The sequence below is a fragment of the Aplidium turbinatum genome, chromosome 7 (assembly GCF_918807975.1).
Source record: "Aplidium turbinatum chromosome 7, kaAplTurb1.1, whole genome shotgun sequence".
Lineage (NCBI taxonomy): Eukaryota > Metazoa > Chordata > Ascidiacea > Aplousobranchia > Polyclinidae > Aplidium > Aplidium turbinatum.
This window is the reverse complement of record NC_137478.1, coordinates 30,731,631-30,754,976: the sequence shown is the minus strand read 5'-3', so window position 1 is coordinate 30,754,976 and position 23,346 is coordinate 30,731,631. Positions and strand designations below refer to the sequence as shown.

The window sequence follows — 23,346 nt, the reverse complement described above, 5'->3', positions numbered from 1 at the left end:
ACAAGCGATTGTAGAAATGTACACAAACACAGCTGTTACGGGTAATTCGCAAATATCAAAATTAATAAAATATTATGCTCAACAGCGCATTGGAGATTTTTTCAAGGGTGAACTGTGAAGCAACGTTATAAATTGAAAGTCGACCAGACTTCTCTATCGCAACTCACAATAGAACAACACGAAAATTTCCATCAAGCTTTCTTAACATGGTGAGGTGATTGCTGCTGGCCTCTGTTTTAATTCATCTATCTGGAATTGTCTCAAATTGTGACCTTACAAAGGTATTTTTTCGTTATCACCATTTAGCTATACCTGGTGGCGAACATGGGTAGTATGATTAAGACTTACACGTAATTATCGTCACAATAAACAAACAAAATAAATAGACACTAGCGACTTTACTAAGAAAGTGAAAAATATTTCATCGTAACCAGCAGCCTATTTACATTGATTCAACTTCTTCAGATGTTGAATTAAATGCAAGATATGTTGAAGAAATGCAACTGCAATCGACTTGCTGTGGTGGAAATGCACAAAGAGCGGTTTAAAAGTTCATTCGAAGAGGTTTCAACGTTATGTTCGACATCATGAATAATGCACGGCTACGTAGCGAACCGCCATCAAGGCATTAAATATGCAAGTGCATATTGTAGTATATTCATTAGGCTAATAAACAAATAGAGCAAAGCAGAATTACGCTGTGATGCATAAATTATGGTGTTTCGAAAATATGGTTCCAGAAACAACACTTAGTTTGTGGTATGTGTCATTTACTGCATTTATCCAACGTTCTTGAACGTGGAATAAACAACGTGTGTTTCAAAGGTCCCTAGATACTGATGCAACCGAGATATGGCGATCCTGGCGCTATTAAACGAAAATTAAGACCCAAATAGAACCAAAACAATGGGAGCAGTTGTGTGTTGCATATCAGTTGTGGTCTTATATCTATCTGTTTCGTCATAATGCGCCTGTTCGCGCTGACAACAGGCTAAGTTGCCAATTTCGTTGATGAAAAAGATGCGCTTTTGGTTTCTCAAAAGCTGCCAGAAGGCAGCAAAATGTAAACAAGCATATAAATTATAAAAACACAAGCTAAACAAATTGATAAAGTTTTCATAAGGTATCTGAATATTTAAACTAGCAATCTTTCATTAAGTCTTGCGCATTTTTGTCGTTGATTGCAAAGACAAGTGGATTACTTTGTATACCGCCTTTAGCACACGCTCCCATCCCGATACAAAACAAACGAAATGAAAGCAGAGACAGCCAATATTTGATCTTCGGTTGTCAATAAAAATAGCAATGAAACTAAATGTCACTCAAAATTTATCTTCAGATTTAAATTATAACGTCACAATCAACATATTTTTATGTCATATTTACATCATAATAATCCACCCAATCGCTCAAAGCAATCATTAGTCACAGCAAGATCAGTAGAGCGGCCGCGTTTCAAGATCGGGAATTAATGATTACCTCGGCGGGAAAGTAAGGGTCTTGAACCGGTTAAAATTTACACAACAACGCGGGGTCCAATACAAATATTTAGGCTTGACATCAGTAACGAAGTTAAAATCGACACACGCGGTAAAACAATGACACATTAAAAAGTTGCAAAGGGCCAGGGTATTGGCGTTTGTTAAAACCAAAGATATTTCAATTAATTTGAACAGTTCTTGCTTCGACCTGACGCTAAATCACTTCCCCATTTCATTGTTGCGCAATTTGTTTGAGCGACTGAGACCATTCCGGACTTTGATATGGATACCTAGACAACACATCAACCGTTTTTTACATTGATTCAATGTCTGTAGACGTGGAACTAATGGAAAAAAAAACGGTTGACTTGCTGCCTGGGTTTTTGTTTTTTTCAAAAAGCAAACTCTGAAACGTCATTACGCCATAATCAGATATAATTAGCAATATGTTTGTGCGTCTAAAGTCTACATTTGTGTGTATCAGTTTCACTCTTCGGCGCAAATACTTTGGAGCTCATCTTGTGAATCACAGGTGTTGATCAAGAGGAACATCCAGTCAGAAAATTAGTCTTTTTTGGACATAAACTTAACGTTTGCAGACGATAAATCGATGCTAAAATTGACTGATTCATTGTCTAGGTCGTGGGCGGTTGTAGCTATCAGAAGAGCATCTGAGACGATGACAATTCTTTTAGATCTAAACTTTTGAAGGATTGCCACCTGGTTGCTGTTCACAGCGTCTATCCCTGTTACGTTGAATCAACGTATGCAGAAGCCAAGTCAATGCAACAAGAAGTGACTTTGCCAGCAGGATAGATGAAGCATCAACAATGTATAGAAATTAAAGCAGGTGGGAGATTCAGATAAGATAAAAACCTTAACTTCATCTATTTGAGAGGCAGTCCTGTACAAATTCTTCCATTACTCAATTTATTGCTTTGCAGGGATTCGAACCGAGACCGCATTATTGTAACAATGACATAAGAACAGTGACGCTGACACAACAATATCAATATGATGTTGTAATAATGCCATACATAACAATGGTGGTGTGATGGAACCATGAATTACTTCTTCAGTTGAAAGCATTGTTTTTCATACCTTTCCATTGACACGGTTTTTGATTACGCTTGTTGACATAATGATTGATGACGCCACAAGCAATAGGCAAGATGACGTCACCGAAGAAGCGACTGCCATGAGACTTACGGCCTAAGTCCAATTTAATGGTTTATGTGTTTTGCCATTCCCGTTCCTTCCCTCTTTATTTGCTTTCAATAATTTCGGTAATTTAAGAAATTTACGATTGTGTCGTTTGATCTATGGCGCCTACAACGCCCTATGTGTACGATGCAGAAGGCATACGTCTTCAATTTAGTAATTTTTCATCATAAGGTATTCCATAATGCAATACAGAGGTCGCTTTGATGGTAATTATTAGCCTCTGGTACGCCACAACGCCATATGCCATTGTTCTAGAAGAAAGCTGTTCAGAAAATGGACTTTCGGCAAAAAAGTACTAAAAATCTGTTGACTGCATCAGTTGCAGACAAGAGACGAAGACCAACAAATAAGATTCTTTAAAATAACTTTAACTGATACATTCCACGGAATTTTACACAATTTCGAGAGGAGGTACTTTGACACTTATAACTGGTTGAAACCAGTTATCCAAGAACAAGAAAACGGCTGCAAAATGTTGAGTGGCAAAATATTCAGTTGGGAATCTTGCACCGGGTTATTGCATTGAACAACTTTGATTTGAACACTTCTCTCCCTTCACAGATACCCGGATAATCAAAATCGGATAACAGCGCAGATGAAAGCATCGAAAATTAATTTCATTATAACAAAGGCTTTCAACATATCAATTAGTTATAATTTAATTAGGCTACATTTGTATTGAAATGACGGACGCATGTACTGATCCAACACAATTTGCTTTCTTTGTGTATTTAAATATCAAGAGTAATCAAACAATGGATTTATGCGAAATTGCAAATGTATTTTCTTTGATAATCACCAGTGGATTTATAATTTCCAACAATAAATCAGCTTCAGTGTTTATGACGATGTCGTTTCGAAGACGTCGGAATTTCATTTCTACTCTCAGATTGATTTATCGTCGAATGTAATTTAAATTTACGAAACTAAACACACGTTGCCCAGCAACGGCTAAGTTTCACTTGTCCAAGCTGTGACTATTGACGCAGTTTTCAAACGCACGTGTCGGTTATCGAAAGATGATTTAGACAGTAAATCTGTTGCTTCAACACTTTAGAATTTTACCAATGCCAAATAAATTACCTGGACTATACCGTAGCCATGTATGGTAAAGATTCGGTGTAATTATTTAGAGGTATTAGTTAAATAATTTCGTCGGCTGCGCCTCTGCATGGCAACACTGCCACTGTCCGCTTTGTAAAGCGACGAGAGCGACAGATACAGTGTTATAATGCACGTTATTATCACTAGATCTGCGCCTCCAATGATCAAGGACATTGCGAAGTTTTTTTCCACTGTTACAAAGTTTGGTCAATTTTAGTTAAACTTACGCTTTGTTGTTATTATTATTACTACCACGACCACCACTTACTACTATACTATTATTATTACTATGATACAGCTATTAGTGCAAACATTTTGGTCACGGTTTCTTTCAAACAGTTCAAACAGCTTTCAAACAGTTTATCGGCTCAGCTTCTATGAAATTCTCGTTCATGAAAGAATCGTCGGTTTTTAGAGTTCGATAATAATCTATTGCGATATTTTGTGTGACGTTGCACCAGTGGCATTTATTTTGTTCTATTCAAGGTTCACCCAATGGTTGAAGATTAAAATTTAGCTTTGAAATTTAAATTGCAGATGGGTAAGCAAGGAGCCAACCTCCGCGTCCACTTTCAACCATATCATTAAGTGTCTTGCCAAAAACACAGCCACATGATTTTGACCGGTTTCGAACCGACGTCCTTTCGAGTGAGTGTCTTACCAGGGCTCCCACTACTCGGCTATGCAGCCGACTGTAGGTAAAGCAGAGAAGTCGCGAAAACTTAGTATTCAAAACGCCACCTTTCTTTTCCAATTCACAGGAAAGTAACCTTTTACCTAGTTCTGTTTTCTCGTGCCTCTGGATACCGATTCCATTGCGGTTAATGCACATTTGTAGAGTCATAGCGACATAATAAATGCAACATAACCTCTGGTTGCCACACGTAGTGACGTTTGTTGCAAGATTAAAGTTACCCACAGTGCACCCACCTGTTCCATGGAGGACTTTGCAGATTCTATCTCTGTTTTCGTGGGGATTCCCCCTTCCCGTTCGTCCATAGAAAGTTCGGCGGGTATTTTTCCTTTCAGGCAGTTGATGTAACGGGAAGTGAAGTTTTGACAAAGCTCATGGACCTGAAACAGAACGATAATAAATGGCAATTCCATCTGAAGCAGGAGCGGATAAAGCAAGCAGACGTGAGGGTGTCTACATCAACGGTGTTCAACCTGTGGCCGTCAATGAATAATTATGCGGCCGTTAACACGTAATTTAATAAGCATGTGTTGGCGGCCGTGCCCTGTTGTTGAAATAAAAAAATTATTTCATTAAAAAAATGAATTGTCTATATTTTAAATATTATACAGGGATATCTAGAACCACTGGATACCCTTGTAATTATATATAATATTTCAAATTTTAAAACTTGAAAAACATTCTCTGTTAAAATCGTTTTGAGACAAAACTTTTTCCCCAACCCAATTTCATTGTAGGCAAACTGTAGCCTACATTCAGTGCTGGTCTTTGGGGTGTGCAAACTGTGCGATCGCACAGGGCTCGCAAATTGGGGGGGGGGCAGAAATTTACTCACAAAATGCAGTAGGCTAATTTTTGTCATTTCCAATGGAAAAATTCAATTCGATTCACAAGCAAGTTCCGGTAGCCTATCGTTGAAGTCAGTTGCGGCTTTAGAGTGAGGCAAGTGCTGAGATTGTCGCGTCGGGCCACCATTGCCACCGGACAGCACCATTTTACAGTAATATTCATACCCAAATTTTTGTTAAACATGCTCTCAGAATGCACCAAATTCAAAGTAATTTTTCAAAAATTTCTAAAGGGCGCCCCCCCAGACGCTGAGTGTCGCCTTCGGCGAACACGCCGTCAACCCCCCCTCCCCTTTCAAAATACCTAGCTACGCTACTAAATTGGATCATTGTTATTGAGACCCACAAAGCATATTCCGCACAGGGCCCGAAATACATTGCATTATGTCCTTAAAAAGAAAAAGAACAGTAGCAGATGAGAAGAGGGTATTCAATTCCCAAACGGAGTTGGATTATTTCATGATCGAGACTGCAGCGCATAGGCTACTATGATGTGTCTGTTGTCTATTGTCTAATATGCAGTCAAGTAGTTAAAACTGTTCAAGGAAATAATGCAAAACAGCATTTTTGTCGTCGTATGTCACACAATTATGCAAAATTGGAAGGAGAGTCCAGGAAAATCTGTGTCAATAATTTGAAGAAAAGTGTGAGTCTGCCTTTTTACATAATATGAAGTATACGGTACCTAAAAAACGAGTACCGAACAAATTAACTGAGACTGGTGTCTTAACTGGTGTTCGTATGCAAAATCAAGGGAGTTGCAATGTCGCAGACTTTTATTGAATAAATTCATGTCAAAAAATGTTTGGTATTTCATGGTACTATTAGGTTTAGCCTAAGTATGATAAGTTTAGTAGATATTAACGAATAAATTCTTCTTTTAGAAAACGCAAATTAAAAATAAATCCCTTAAAACTCACTGGCGGCCGTGCTTTATAGAATTAATCTGAATGCGGCCGGCAATAGCAAAAAGGTTGTGCACCCCTGGTTTACATTAATCCGACCTGGAAAATACACTGTGAGTACAGTTACTTTTATTTGTTTTATGGAGACTATCGCACCATTTCGCCTTCCCCCCCTCCCATAAATCTTCCACTGATCTAAAGAAATTATAAATTTATACAACAAAATGTTTAGCTCTACCCTTTTACAAATATACAGTACAGCACTAAGTCATTGGTTTAAGCAGGATTTTAACTACAATCTAGTATGTTTCTCGGCAGCCAGTTGTAGCAAGAATTTACAACGATCGCCCATTAGGCTGGGCTCATCAGTATCGCACCACTAAATGATGCTACAATTGTTTTCGACCACCGCCTTTACCAGTCAGTAGTTTTTATATATTTTAACTTCAACTCTCAATTTTGCAGTTGAGCTTTTAGTTCACATTTTTACCTTTTCTAATTCCAGTAAATGAAATCTTAGAACTTGTATAGACAGGATCATCTGCAAATAAAATAAATTATCAATTGTTATTGTTAACAAAACATTATTATCAACAACAACAATTATCATTTTGATCAAAAAGATAATATTATCATCGTCTTTACATGAAGATACATCATCATCAAGATTATAACAATAGCATGGCGGATAATAGTCGTAAGTTATGAGCCGTTAATTTTGACAATATAGCAAAAATAGGCCGGATCAAAAGCGCCAAGGCAAATGTTTACCCTTCTGTGGTAAAGCAGCCTTTCCAATGCACAAGTTGGAGAAAAGCATTCATAAGAGACTGTAGGATTAATGCATATGTCTTGATTGCATTAGGCTGGTGAGCATGAATTTACTTTTTAAAGTTTGCCAAGAATGAAGTGTGTGTGTGTAGCGTGTGCTTAGCACGTGGTACGTGATCGTATACTTCTGTTAGTTTGCAGTAGTTTTGCAAAGCACTTCAACAATTCTCTCATTAGCATGAAAGAATCAATGAAACCTCTAGGAAATAAATTGCAAAACCAACGTTTGTGCATTGATGATGCCGTGATAGGTCAACTAGGTTCTCGTTATATCTGCCCAAAAGCGGGAAATGTATATTTTAAGCTCTGAATCTGTTGACTTATTTGGTAAATCCTAGTGAGAGGAGAGTACTGGGAAAGTTTCACAAACGACAAATTAATAAAATATCTAATACTTTCCGCTGTCAATGAACCTTCATCAGTATAAGCATGCAATAAAATGGACAGGTGTAATGCTTCTGAAATTTTAAACACTCAAATGACAAGCTGTGGACTCTTGCTCCCACACGGTGTCGAACCAATGACCTTGTGAGAGTCAATGACGCTTTCCCTAGTCGGCATCGCAGTCACCTCCAGCATGTCTATAGCCATGAACGAGGTTGATGTTATATTCGAACTTGCCAGTCTCTTGCCAAAGACGCAGCCGCATGCTCTTGAATGGTGTCGAACCGGCGTCCTTTCGAACGTCGTGTCAGAGCTCTCACCACTCGGATATGCAGCCGACTCGGCTGCGGCGTGTCCCTGAAGGTAGACACGAAGATTTGCTTCTCTGCTTTCCCGTCCACTTAATCTAAATCTTCAATTCCCGGCACAAAGCCTGGACACGACAAACGCAAACTTTATCTGGCATTGGTTTAAAATTTGAAGAGTAGCTTCGCCTTTCCATGAAAACAGTACTAGCTTGCAGAGCGTGCCAACTTTTTGATTAAAAAAAAAAAACTTTGAATAAATAAAATTACCTTCAATTAGCGGTTTCGAAGATTGTCGTTAGCCATAAAAATAGCTACTCTTTCTTGAACGGAAGTAAGTAATTGTTAAGCCACAATTAAAGGATGCATGGCACCGGAACAGGCGCATTTAAATGTCAAGGCACAGGATTTGTACATAAGCCATTCAGAAGCGTGTTTGGTCTTAATCATCTACAAACGACTCGCTTTGAAAGCAAAAATGTCTTCATAGAAAACAATGTGAAGCAGAGCAGATTTTGTCGGCTGGATATTAAAAGGACAAATCATCAATTCCATTTCGTTTTCATGTTTTGCAGATAGCAAGTGAAAATAAAAATGATTTTTAGTATAATGATGTAAAGGAAGAAGATGCAGTTGTCAGAGTGGTGTGGAGGACTGCAATTTGCACCGGCGACCCCACTTGAAGTGGAATAAAGCCAGAAATAAAAGATGATGATGAACAGAAAAATACTATAATAGAATAATGTAAATACAGTGTTAAAAATGCTTGAAAAATTTTTACAGTAGTGTCCAAAAGTTAGCGTGTTTTGTTGTCACGAACACTGTTGATAAGAGTCTCCTACTAAGTCAGCAGTTGTGAACTGAGCAAGTCACAATTGGGGCTAGCAACATTTCAGAAAGTGGCTGAAGTTGGTAAATGATGAAACTGAGCAAGCCATAACTTGGTATGTCACAAGTCAGCAAAATGAGTTTGACAAGCGATAACCAAGCAAGTCTGATGTGAGCACGTAAATCTCATTTGCTGACTTGGCAGTAGCTGAAATGTACTTGCTGAGTTGTCGCATGCGGAGTTGTCCGACTACCTGTTGATATGACAATTCGTCGCCAGGTAGTTCAGCAACATAAACTCTATGTAATAGAGATTCAAACAGGGGAATTAACATTAAAAAATAACGGCCGGACACTTCCTTTTGAGGCCACACCCACATACCTTGGGGTTCGACTTGATCGGTCTCTTACATACCGCAAACACCTAGAACACTTACACGGAAACGTGACAGCTCGCTCTGCTCTCTTAAAACGTCTTGCCGGTACAAGGTGGAGTGCTAGCCCCTCAGTGCTGAGAACAAGTGGTTTAGCCTTAGTCTACGCCCCTGCTAAATACTGTGCTGCTACTTGGTGCAGAAGCGCCCATACTGACCATGCACTAACTGTAATGTACTTACAAGATTATCTAATTCGTTGGTTGGATCAAAGGACATGGGACGATCTTGAATCTACAAAACAAAATAACGGATTTAAACTTTGAATACTTGCAATCAGGTTGTTTTAAAGGTTTAGCGTTAAAACCTGCAAAGAAATCTGTAGACGCATAACACAGTATAATCGAATATATTGAGTGGCGTCAGAAACGTAGATTTTTAGCAATTGTTGACCTATTTTAAAATCAAATTATCCAATTTTGCTACAGTTACTCAGCATCGCGTTTTTAGGCAAAAAATATTTCAAAATATCAAAAACACCTCAATGTTGTGAGTTCAATTGAGAAAGAAAACTGTAGCAAGTTTTTAAGTTTGAAACCAATACTTTAACTTATTCTCATTAAATTTTTACACATTTCTGTAAAACATTTTGTATTTTAACTTTTGGTTGTATGTATCGGGATTGCAAATGAAATATTTTGTCCACTAAAGAGATAACAAAAAAAAGTAGCTTGCTTGCAAAATGAATTTATAATGTGCTGCATCTTTCATCTACAACTTATAAGTTTTTTTCAGTGATTTTATGTAAATCTTAATTGTAAACTCACCACTAACTAAATCCGAACTAACTAAATCCGAACTAACAAATTGCTGCAGTGGCCATTTAGAACTATTCAAATATTACTATTCAAATATACTATTCAAATACGGAACTATTATATATAATGTATTTTTCAATACCACCAACAAAACCATTCGCATGGGCAATTCCCCAGTTTGGAAATTTTGCTTTTTCACAATAAACTTATGGTGCCTCATGTTGAATCAATGTTAGATGATGCAATTTTTATGTCGTTTATATATAGCGAGCAAATCAACTATTTTTTACATGAATTTAATGTCTGCAGACGTAGAATCAATCTAAAAAAACACTGTTTTACTAAATCGTACAAACACGCAATTAGCGCATAAGTGGGGCATTGAACTCTGAATGACCTGATCAAGAGGGCCCAGACAGGTTTGTTTGTTATACTACTAAACCAACTCTCTTGGCAGGACCTGAACACTTTAAAGCAACCCTTGATCCATAAAGGAGCGAATAAGCAGCGATAGGATTTAGGAAATTGAAGGCAGTTGATGCAATGATCTTGGAAAATCAATCAGCCGGCAGGACTAACTCTCAACTCAGTGACTATTGACTTTTGCATAGGGTCTTGTCAGCATCGGTTCGATTGCAGGCCACTCATATCAAGGATTTTATCAAAACCACCGATCGTGGTCTTTCTTGTGTAAAGCAATAGGAATTGAACATACATACCTTGAAAAAATCGTGAATTTAATAAACAGTAAAAGTGAAAAATAAGTTTAACGTTCTGACGTTCTAGTTGTAAGCATTAATTCTTCTTCGTCGTATGAGCTTTCTTTCTGACTATATGTTTGGGCATGAGGTCATCAGCCACTCGCCATCAGCCATTAATTAATTGCTTTACAAGAAAGCGTATGACATAACAATGGCGTAACAAACTCTACAATCAGCAAAACGACCAAGTCATCCATACCTGTTTCGCGAAGCAGGCGATGTCTTCATTGAAAGATTCAGATGTACAGACGTCTCCCCCAGCTACGGAACGCTCATGAGGGGTACATGTTGCCAACTCACATTTTTCAAATACCAAGGCTAAAAGAGGAAACAGGGCATGGCTGGAAGTGAAAAGGAAAAATTAATTCAACATTTTTAAAAAGTGTATTTCAATTTTAGTAAAATTCTAATCCTATATTTTTACTTTTTATAACTTTTTACAATAACAATATCAATTGTACAAGAACAATCAATGGCTGATTTCAAAATATTACAACAATTAGCCTGAGTTTCTGTTCAAACTTTTTATCCAAAAATTCATCATGAACAGAAGCCAAAAACCTATCCTACGACCGACTTATCGATTAAAAGACGTATTTCCCACGCCGTCGCTCAGAGGCGGTGGGAAAATGCATTTGGTTGCCTACAACAAAATGTCACATCGAATCGGAAACAAAAGATGACAGTTCATCCATTGTAACAAAATCGCCATTGTATTTTTGTTGTATTACCCACAAACAACATAAAATTGATGTAAAACTAGAAGATTTTGACCTCAGGATTTTAAGATGAGAAATGTAATATTCCCCAGACGGAAAGTGCCTGTCTTGATTATTATCCTTTGCAATCAAAATTCTATTGTTGCTTTGCAAATCTCAGGAAACAAAAAGTAGAAGACGATACATGTCACTATAAGCCTATATTGCAAGATCTATGCTGTTGTACATAATGAAAAATAGAAATTCGATTTCATTTTCTTAATCCCTGTATGAAGCCTAATTGAGGTTCGATACAACAACGACCTGCAAATGTGGCGAAATAAACTGTTGCCCGCGTCTTTCTTGAGTGTTCTGCACAAACATTTGATAAAATGCACAAACAGCAGCACCTGGCTTTCCTGGCAAGGCTTGAAATTTGAACATTTTGTCTCATACAAAGGAAAGAAATGAACACAGTAGCAGCATGATTGTAGTAGCCGAACAAGTAAAATTTACTGCCAAAAACAAGACTGACAGCTATTTTGCATCCGGCCATCCGGCATAGCGAAAAGTTTTATTGAGCAAGAGACAATTAATATTGAGAAAGTGGCAATTGACATTTCTTGATGATAGTCGACAATGCATTGAACAAATTATTACTAACCAGCCGGCCAAGACCAACGGACCCGAAGTGTTTATTTATCCCTTTTTGCAAGATTGGAAACTCTCCAACTCAACAATAAAGCCGCTAATTGCTGTTGGCCTGATCAGCAAGTCTTGCCAAACTCGCTAACAAAACCCCCTCTAGCAATTAAGTTGATATTGCCAAAGACGTTAATTAAATGTTAAAAAACGGTACGTTCTTAATATGCTAATGTAATAGTTAATAGCAGGAATATGTATGAAACTGCTCTGACCGAAGACTGCAAACATTTTAACACTCCAAGCATAGCTGGACAACTAGGGGAGATTGCTAAGTGAACAAAAGGATGATTAGCGATTGTTTGTAGCATTTTCCAACATGCTATATTAAGAAAAATATTAAGAAAATTTTGACATAGAAATATACATATAACTTTAGAATAAAAGCAATTTTTCATACTTTCGTAAATTCTCCATAATCTCGGATTAATGTCTTCATTTCACAATGATATTCAAAATTCGAATTATACGTTTTCTCTACGACATAGTTGATTGTTCATTTGTCATATATATATGTTAGATATTTCAACATTACTGCTCTGACAATTTGCAAGTTAATAATTGAAGGATTTGAAGCTCAAAATTGAAAGTAAGGAATGAAATATTGAAAAAATATTTACAAACACATTTTTGTCATCACTGTATACCAGAACCAAAGAAAAATATGACGACAGATTAAGATTAACACATTTATTCAACATAATATGTGGGAAACGAGACGCTGAGAACAGAAAGATGAACTTTCCTGATCCAAAGATCAGGTACATCGTGTGTATCTCCATGTGTTTGTGGTTGCAGACCTTCTACCTCACTGATAAGATTCTAGACGTCACAATCACTGTGGTTTGAAACTTGGTTTGTTTTACTATGTGAAAAGCTAACTGCAGAGCTCCCATTACATTCAGGCCCTTTTATGCCCCATCATAACCAAACCTTTCGGGGCCCATCGTAGTCAGGCGCTTCTGCTTTTCAACAGACACTTTCATACCGAAATCCAGTGCCGAGCTTACTTTCTTTCGCGTTATATTCACACATTTTGATAACGAGACCTTGGCGTAAATAATTACCAACTGCCTGAGTCGGCGTAAAACCACAAGTACTTAAACAAAAATATACGACTTACGGGTGGCTGTTTAGCGTTAACACGGTGATCATGAGCAAAAGGAAGATCATTTGCAAGCCAACTTAGCTGAGCTGCTGGCGCACAACACAGCTGCAGAAACAGCTAACACGTGTTGTGAATATTTCCATCTAGTTGTGACAATACACGAATTTCAAAACAAAATAAATTCTTGCCCAGACTATTATCCAAAGACAAGATGCATAAAGGAGAAACAGTTAAGACCTTGTCAACATCTTCTTACAGAATGTTGTCCTGCAATCCGGATGTATGTCAAAAAGATTTAAGATCAACTCGCATGTAGGGGAGCTACAACGTCGAATTTACTGCTGACTGTGTGACAGTAAAATAATCTTAATAAATCTTGTATCACCACAAATAGTTCCTGGAAACTGTGAGAGCAAATTTTCAAATAAAAACTAAAATGTTTTTAATCTCAACGAAGAATGCCTAAAGTATGTGGAGCCATGTGATCGCATAGATCCATATGCAAAACAACAAAACAGGTTTCAACCATGAAAAGTTAACAAAACCAGTCAGGTTCAAAACTTGTATAATTTATTGACAAAGCTTTCGCCACCGTAAATGCGGTTTTTTTGTATCTCATTCAAATAAAATCAAGTTACTACTACAACGTCATCTGACGTCATAATGACTTTTCCTACCTTGGTCGTTTCAAGCTGATGCTTTACGTTTGCAAGCTGGGATCTTAGACAGCAAAATTTGTCAATTTTACATTGATTCAACGTCCGCAGACGTTGAATCAATGTAAAAAAGATGGATTTTGCTGTTTGGGATTTCCCATGAATGACGCGATTTTCAGGCCCCAAGTTGGTTACAAAAAACATTCAAAACAGTTTGAGTGGAAAACATAAGCTGATAAATATTTCAATATGACAAACTATGTTTGGTTTTGCTATCTTCAAATGATAAACAGACGTAAACGAGAATACTCTTCGAACTTTTGCTCCTACGCTGTAAGCTAAATAATATAAATTATGCACCTCAACATCAGGGAAGATATTAAAAAATCAGATCAATTTTTAATTATCAATGTATATAGTCCAAAATATTCAATCGTTCTCTATTACCGTAAGGTCATCATTGGCTATGTTGCTAGAAAAAGAAATTCGTTTATAATATAATATCTAAAAAGTCATTAAACTTACGTTATATTACGTCTAACAAGTGCTGTAAAGACGTGATTGCGCTTCAAATATGCAAAGTAGGACATTGGAATAAACTTGTGCAATGAAATTTATTTTTTAATTCATCATCTGAAGCCAACGACGAACACCGCAAAGAACACCACAGAGAATGTGTTGATTTCATTTGTGGTTACTTTATTATTATAATTTATTAGTTTTGAGTTTTGCCTACGTTCCAGTGAAAGTTTAATAATGAACAAACCCAAACACCCGAATTGTCATCTTCTGTTTTGAAATTTCATTAGAAATCTTCAATGTAAAATTTTACTGTGTTTTGCTCAAGCTTTACAATTCTTGTTTACATGCTCGTTTCATGCAGTATCGATGGAAATCATATTAGTCTCAAGGAATATTTTCTGACATATGTGGGACGTGTTGTGTTTTTAGCACACTGTCCAATTATTCATCGCATATTTCCATTAGTACAAAAGATGCAGGCGCTCTTTGCACCCAAAGCGCAATCTTGTCAGCAGGGCCGTTGAGAGGATAATTTTGGCCCGGTACTAATGAAATCCTCGGGCCCTAAATCAAGATACTCTAAAAGAACACTACTACAACATCTAAAGAATACGCAGTGGTTTCCTCAAGTATTCGGGTCTCTTGGAAAGGTTATGAACCCCTAAATCAACCAAAAAGACCCCTCGTACCCAGTGTCAAAAGTGCTGCTTGTTACAACTTGTCTCATAAAAGGTAATTGCTCATTGTTTCCGAATATGTCTATGGTGCCATGTAGGTGAAAACGTTGAACTTTCAAAACCACAAATTCGATTTTACTTTTGCAAACATTCAACAAATGCATCACAAAACAGCGAAGTGAAATTGAACCAGGGACTGAGAATAAAGCAAAATTTTAAACAGCTAGAGCCAGAATCAAGCTATTTTTTCATGTTAGGGTTTAACGGCAGTTAATATAGTTTTCATTGGGCTACTGTATAATAAAGTAAAGCCGTAAAGCAGTGCCAAGAAGAAAAGAAAACAATTAACAACAGCCTCACTCAATATTCAACAATTTCACATTCATTTCGTCAGAAAAATCTGTTCGATATATTTCATTACTTGATAGTGCACCAACACTGATTATGGGCAAAATGAAGAGAAAATTTTATAATTGTTAACGACTAAAGATATTTAATGCTCCGTTAGTTTTGGCATCGTTTCGAATATTTCGCACTCACTTGCATTCAAACGAAATTTAAATGCTAGGAAAGGAAAAGGCTTTTACAATGTCTTAATCCTTCCATTCAGAAAAATCTACTCGTTTGGTGAATGGTAAAACGATACACAAATCTTACAATATGGATCAAATGGGCAAAACTAACCTAGTATTTGCAAGAAGTTACTGTAAACATTAACTCGCATAAACAGCTCAGCCATTTTGCTTTGTGTGTATGAAAATCAAGTGCAAACAACGCGAGATACACGTATTGGGTTGCACGCCATTTTGTTTTCTAAGATATAAAGTCTAAAAATATATTTTCTTTCTCGGCAATGGCTACACTAATGCATACATTATTATTTCAGGACCCAGCATATTTTCTGGCTACGACCGACGCAAACATTAATAATTTAGCGCGAAGCCGCGAAAATGCACAGGGCTGACAATACCCGCCGTAATCACACCCAAAAAAACGAGTCTTGCTGCAATATATGAACCTCAAGCTAATTTTTTGTGGTGTAGACGTAGCAATTACAATTTTTTCCAAAACAATATACCAAAATATAATTAAAAAATAGTATTTTGTTAAACGGATTTCCAACGTAATATTTAAACGCTAAAGTTACACTTACGAATATATTGCATCTTTGTCTCTCTTCTGGATCATTCTTTCTGGTTCATTAATTCTTTCATCTACAGTTGATGTGGTTGTTTGATTTCCACTTAAGCCGTGGATGGCATGAGGTGTGGCGGATGCATTGCTGAAATGCGGCATTGAAGAAGGACCGTGCGATAGATGGTTCATTGGCGGGATTGAACGGCCTAAATCCTCGTCGAAAATTGCACCAGAACCCGATGTCCCTCCACTCATGTCTCGTAATTCACTCATCCCTCCAAAATGGGACATGGAATCGTCGTACTGCTTTAAAATCATAAAATACAAAATTATTTCTTTTAATAAAAGCAGATTGTCACTTTATACATCATGTCACTTAATGATAGTTTAGCTTATTTGCACCAATAGAACTCATCATGTTATTTAAATTGTTTCTTTGTTGACCATTAATGATGTTCAGACTAGTTCTAAAATCCAGTATATCTTTCTACAGCCTCAGCTCTACATCACAAGTTTACTTTCAATGACCAAGAATTATAAAATAAAATATCTTTGCGAGTGAAACTTGATGACATGCGAGATAGCATTAAACAGCATTAATCTAAATTTGCTATATCACTTACACAAGTGGCAGCAGCCATTTCATAAAACTAGCTCAATCAAAGCTGTCAAGATTATCTTGAAACACTGTCACTTGTGACACAATAACTCAAAACCTATTTACAACACTAATTCTGAAATATAAAGCATCATCCTTGATCAAAAACTGGAAGGCTAAGTTATTTGAGTAGGTTACAAACTAGACTTTGAATAAGTTGTGAAGACGCGAGAACGCTGTTTAATAAGGGCTTTGTGACATGATGCAAATGTAATTGATGCCAAACGATCATTATTGTAACCACACAATGTTGATCACTGTCTTGCGCAAAGCTGAAAAATAAGATTGCATGTCACAACTAACTGCATTGTTAAGTGTGACTATTTACATTAAATCAACTCTGCTAATATTTGTCTTGGTTCTAAATAAAAAGTGGCACTGAACAGAAGATATCGCGTTCATAGCTACAGGCTCAATCTTTCCGTCTTGTCACAATCAGCTTTGAATGAATGATTTCGTACCTTCAGACATTCAAACGATTGACAAGAAAGGAAAAAGGCATCAGCTTGGGTTCGCTTCGTTACAAATCGGATAAGTGCTCAAGTGAGGTTCGCACATATGCGTGCGTACATCATAATGATCTGCTATTTGGCACCTTTTTTTCTTGAAACATAAATTTTGCAAGCTGAATTGACAACGGCAAGCCACCCTCTGATTTACAAAGAAAACAATCATCAATTTTGCCGCTAAAGGGCGACATAGCGTTAAGAAATAAAAAGTGATAATTTTGTAGTCATTGTGATTGTTGACAAAAATCTCAGAAATGCAGTTGCCACAAAACCAGTCAGCAAATAGGCTTACATGCCTTTTCTAATTTTGCAGATCAATGGCAACATTTCTTGGTGTGCTGTAATTCAATTACTTTTTTAATCTTTAAAACAAATCACGCGAAAAAAAAATACTTTCGGCTTAGCGAAAGTTTCTTGGTTGAAACTGGCTTTTGAATGGCAAAGCAAGGTTACTTTTTTTTGTCGAAAAAGTAACTTGTGACATTGTTTCAACGTCTAAACACTCTCTGTTTTCCAGCGTTCAGGACTCGCGCGATCGCGACTGCTTGGCGCGTTTAATCCAGCTCCAAGGTAGTCATTACCTGATAAAGCCGTTGTGAGACATTTTAACATAAACAATGCTGTATTAACACCATCGAATCGTGCTTTAAATCGCGTAATCTGACTGTTTCGTCACATTCTGCACTTGCAAACTAAACTTATCATAAGCAAAATTTTTCTCTCATCAAAAGCATTTAACCTCGTAGCACATCAGTTTAACCCTAACTAATCTAAAGTAAGATTAAGCCAGACAAGACAGAACATCGTAAGGTTTTAAAATCTGTTCTTAATGCAGTAGATAGCTACCGCTTTAAACTACATGCAGTACATAACATTTAGTGACCCACTAACCCCACTTAACCCAAAAACTCTGTCGGAAGAAGTTAATTGTTTACTCCAATTTTTCGAGTGGTTTTGCCCACAAAGTTTTGCGCAGAATGGCGTGCTAACGTTGTATGACGTCATAAGCACGATTGCAAGCAGAAGTAGAATTTAATGAAGCGTGACATACATTAAAGAAGCGTTGGTTGCTTTTCCAGCAGTAACTGCTCATTGGAGAAATTAAATGAAAAGACATCAACATACACATTGTTTTACTGCTTTATCACGTTTCGTGTCCCATAACAAATGCACATCTTCAGATAAATAACATACAATAAAAACAATCAATCCGTACTGCAAAGAAAATACCAACAGCGAAGAAACTTTAGTAAATTGACAATAGTTATCAGACTTTTAATGTGAGCAAGCGTCAGAAAAATATAAAATTTATCTGCTGAAACTACTTACCCCAGCAGTTTCCATCCGCAATAGTTTTCTTTCTTGGGCAGTTCTTATCATTCAATCTAATTATTTCAGCAACCATCAAGTAGTAAATTTCAAAATTACCTGTCAACCAGCAAGCCTACGCATTCCCTGCGTGTGAGACAAAAGCAGCGTTAATTGAAAAACCAGACTCAATCCTTCTCACTCTCAGTGATTTATTGGCCAGTGTTCTTGGGTGGTATCTTATAATGTGCTTATAACTGGCAAGCGTTACAAAACAATTTGCTTACGCAAAATTTGGTGGTTTCTAACTTGTAAGAGCGAAATTCCTACAGTTCTTTTGCTTCAACAAAATGACTAAGTGAAATCAAGCAAAACTTAAACAAAGATTAATTATCTTCAAACAACCTTCAAGACTCAGAAAGTTAAGAAATTTTCCAATCCAGTCTGGTAACTTAATTGAGTTTCCTGCTGCTAGCTTAATCTAAAATAACGACATTGTCTAAAATTTCTCTTCAGTTGAAGGAAAAATATAAAAAACAAATTTTAGCATCTGACACTTCTTCACTTTCTAAGTGAGCATATAGTCACGTGTAGTGGCGTTGACAAGTGGAGATCAAGGGGTACTTTTAGACCCTGGCCCGGGAGGGTTTTAGGGGGCCTCGGCCGCCTTTCCTTCAGCAACGACGCCCACCCAATTTATTACACCCTGAGTAATGAGCGGTGTTTTTCAACAACCAGCATAAGCCGGGAGTCCAACCAGGTTTGCATGATTGAAAAGCGAGCGCCTTATCCGCTGCGCCATCCCACCGCAGTGTGTAGTGTGTTTTTCAAGTGTCTTGATTTGGGCCCCAAAGATCTCATTGGCACAGGCAGCGGCTCTATCCACTTTTAGAATTCGGAGGGGGGTAATTTTTGGACAGTGGGCTAAAATCGTCATAGTCATTTCAACAACAACTTTCAACTCGTCTTAGTCATTCCAACCACTCCAATGAGTGGGGGGTAATCACCCCCTTGGATACAGCCCATGGGCAAAGGGGTTCAGTTGTCGTCTCAACGGCCCTGGTCATGTCACCTTTGACCCCGATAGATGTGTTTGTTGCAGTAGCGAGAGCACTGATGTAGGCCTATAGCCGAAAACGTTTGCAACTATTTTAGCATGCTACATGCCGCCATGTTAGTTAGTTTCGTTTGCTGATCCTTTAAAAAGTTACCTCTCTAGCTCTATGAAAATTGCATTAATGAGATTTGACTAACAAAATAAATTTACTTCTTGACTTTACGCATCATACAACCGTCATTTGGTGAATGCAATGAATCTGCTTAACTGTGGTCAGAATTTCCTACTGTACAGTGCACACCCACTCTTATATTGACAGATAAATAGTTAAAATTAAACACATTTTTTTATGTGCAGTAGGACAGGTTATGCCTCATCAAACGAGATAATAACTTTTTGGTCAGCAAAACTTACTGGTATTTTCACAAACGTAAAATAAATTAAAAAATACTATTTCAGGCTATGGCACATGACAAAGAGATACCGATGCAAAATTAAGCCCATTAAACCTCAATTTCTCAACTGCAATGCTGATTCGTTTTTTCGAGCAGGAAAAGACAAATGCAGTAGTTTTTTTTCACGTTGTCGGTCTTTGATAAAAACGTTGGCCCAAGAAAAAGCTACGTTTCTTGTGCCTAGTTAAAAGTCAGACATTTTGTTTTCAACGTAAGTCAGCATACATGTTTGGCAATCGAATCCGTAAGATCAAACCACAGACATTGCCTCAAATGCACTGGCTTGGCGTTAGAACAGTGCCAGACCCTGTATCTTTGAAGGACTTAATTTAACAAGTTTTTCTACGTCACAGTCCATATAATTGACTGATGGTGTACTGCCTCTGCAGAAAAGCCTTTGCAAAACGTGACACTTATGCAAAAAACCAACTGGACCATTGTTGCACTAACAAAGGTTGAAATGTAAATACATGAACAATCTCTTGTAGGAAAAGATTGAGTTTGAAGAATAACAATAATAAACAACGATTATCACAAAATGTGCAGCAACTCTCATATAGCCTGGTCTACGTCAAACCAGCTATTAATTGCATTAGAAGGCGGGGACATTTAAAGGTGACACATTTTACGAGCAAGAAAAGCTAGTCACAGCAATGATAGTATGATACATCTATCTGTAAGGGCAACAAGCGTGCTAAAGGGAGCCAGTAAGGGCGCATTCAGGATATCGAGTAAAAATGTTAAAAGAAAATCAGCATTGACTTTTAAGAGATTATAAGAAATGCAATGATTCGATCTTTGATGCACCAGCAAAGTTAATGAATGTGATCATCTCGTATGAATATCTCTAATCGACTTGCTAACACCTTTGAGTGCATATATTTGGTTGATTTCATAATGCATGGGGATTGCAATCACGAAATTGAAAGCACATTTTATCCCCAATAAACCATAGGTCAACTCAACTGTGATTTCGTCTTCAATCTTGGTTTGTGACATAATAACGATCATAATGACTATTTGAAGTGAACAGCATTGCAACTTGTAGTGGATTAGAGCTACCAAAAAAGACGGAGAATTAAAAATGTGTTAAATTGGCATGTTAGTTATTGGGTCATATGTATCTTAAAAGTTAAAACACGCGTATTTAAGAAACTATATTTATTCAGCGCAAAAAATTATAATCTACTAACTTAGTTTAAGATTGTAGGAAAAAGAAAAACCAACCTCTCCAGCGCTTCTAGCTGTACACACTGCGAAAATTGCACGACTTCACCATTTTTGTTATTTAAACGAAAAAATAATGCCTAAAAACACATTACTAACTGCAGGCAGAAGCCAACTGTTCCGAACTTTAGGTTTTCTTTTGTGTAGTGAAATTTTTAAATAGAAATTTGATTTGGATAGACTCGATCCTTGGTTCTACGTACGAATTTGTATGGATTTTTAAAAACTGTCATCAACCATGAAACATTGCAGTATTGATTTTTTTAAATATCCACACTGATTTATTAAATGCATTAGCTTTCAAATGCAAGAGCAAACACAAATGCTGCATACAAAAAAACAGAAGGGCCAGAAAAACGCAACACGAGCTAGCAACATATTTCTTTGGTGAGAAAAGTCACTAAAAACCTGCAATGCTGCTGCATCGTTCACAAACTCATTGAAATGGAATGCTTGCCACAAAAAGCAATGTTAAGCTACTACCTTTTCCTGCAAACTGATTATCCAATTCTATCTCTTCTTTTGACCAGCTTCATTTTTGTAATTACAATCATCGGTAGCTGCAACTGACCTTGCACAAACATGTTTGTCATGTAGCGCAGTGAAAAGTGTTATCAAAACAAAATTTGCTGCTTAATAACAATACATTGCGATAGTCAGTTCATTATTATAATATGGACAATCTTGTCTGATACAAATAAATAAACAAAAATTAAAGTCTTTATATCTTTTTTCACCTCTGCTGAAAAAAATTGTGCACCTTTGAAAAGATGTTTCTGTTTTGCTCAATAAAATACCTATTCAATTTCAAGCGGCTTTCATGTATCACACAAGCCTGCCACTTCGTGTTTTATTTCGTGGTCACTGAAAAAACCAAGAAGTCCTTCTAATGATTAACACGGAAATTAAAGAAGAAGACTGCCGCTTTAAACAAGGTCGCAGTTGCCAAAGTGTCACACTTTCGTCCTTGTATGGAAGTTTACGTTTAAAATAAGCTTTATGACGTAACAAACACTTAACAAGTTCTTTCTTCAGATTGGTGAAAATGAACAGCTACGAAGGTGACCTCTCGGTTTTAAATGAGGGACAGTTAAAATGTTTTTTTACATTCTTGTTTATGCATTAAAAGCAAATGAATTCATGTCATGGACAGCATTCGGTCATTCGTTTTCACTTTTCACACGTTACAAAAAGCTTGGGAATAATCTCTTAAGTTGAGAAGACACTTAGCTATGCCATCAGAAGCAAGCATTCACTTTAGTAAAACATGGCAAAATTCCAAACTGTCAAGTCATTTCAATACAAGGCTCTTCAATGTAAATCTGCTGTGTTTTTACGACTGAAGCTTTTTTGCATTTAAATAAGAGACATAATATTCAATGTTACTTCTAAGTTCTAACCGCAAGTCCTTGTACAGTAGCCTACGATTGTTGTTTGTATTGTCAAAGATCGTCATAAGACCAGACCTCCAGCTTGATAACGCTGAGCGAGAAAGCGGAAAGGGTGAAAAGATATTTGCAAACAATCTGGCATCCTTCTTCGTTGGTTGGGTTTTGTTTTCTGACTAGAATCCTCTGAAATATGAAACCTCCGAGTGTTATACAAGTTTTGCGAAGTCCGCTGTTGATACGACTCTGCTTTTATTCAATACGCATAAGGAAAGGAAATGATTGACAGCTGCAATACAAAAGTTGATTAATTGAATGCACGTTTCTGCTTTGCTTAAAAACATATGCTTCTTTAACAACGCCAAAGAATCCTCTAATCTCAGCAACACAAGCGGTTTATCGGCTAAGTTTCAAATGCAACAAGCAGACATGATAAAGGTTTGATTTAAGAACCAATGTGATTTGACAAAAAGAATCAAAATTGTTTAAGAAAGAAACTTCATTCAAAAAGAAGCTTAAAAATTTTCTTCAAAATGACAAATGTTCGCAATTCTTTTTGTTTCAAACAGACCTGATACATAAATAAAAAGGTTATTTGCTTCTAAACCTGTTCAACAAGCCATGCATTGCAGCTCACAATTTAAAAGATTCTACCTGTGCCTTAAGTCTTTAAAACACCCTTGCTGC

The 23,346-nt window shown here is 37.0% G+C and overlaps 1 protein-coding gene across 3 annotated transcripts in view; it reads right to left on the bottom strand.

The window, feature by feature from the left end:
* The window catches only part of LOC145774016 (homeobox protein Meis1-like), a 39,999-nt gene extending 21,318 nt beyond the window's left edge, over window positions 1-18,681 (bottom strand). The window contains exons 1-6 of one of the 3 annotated variants that reach the window (XM_082585146.1): window positions 18,554-18,681; window positions 16,074-16,363; window positions 10,757-10,898; window positions 9,222-9,272; window positions 6,747-6,797; window positions 4,740-4,883 (exon numbers count right to left, since the gene is read on the bottom strand). In XM_082585146.1, coding sequence (XP_082441272.1) covers window positions 4,740-4,883; window positions 6,747-6,797; window positions 9,222-9,272; window positions 10,757-10,898; window positions 16,074-16,363; window positions 18,554-18,604 — 729 coding nt within the window. In that variant the 5' untranslated portion in view covers window positions 18,605-18,681. Of the gene's footprint in view, window positions 1-4,739; window positions 4,884-6,746; window positions 6,798-9,221; window positions 9,273-10,756; window positions 10,899-16,073; window positions 16,364-16,680; window positions 16,791-18,553 lie in introns of those variants that run through there. The other 2 variants (XM_082585147.1, XM_082585148.1) reach the window with 2 other exon arrangements.
* Window positions 18,682-23,346: the final 4,665 nt, after the last annotated feature.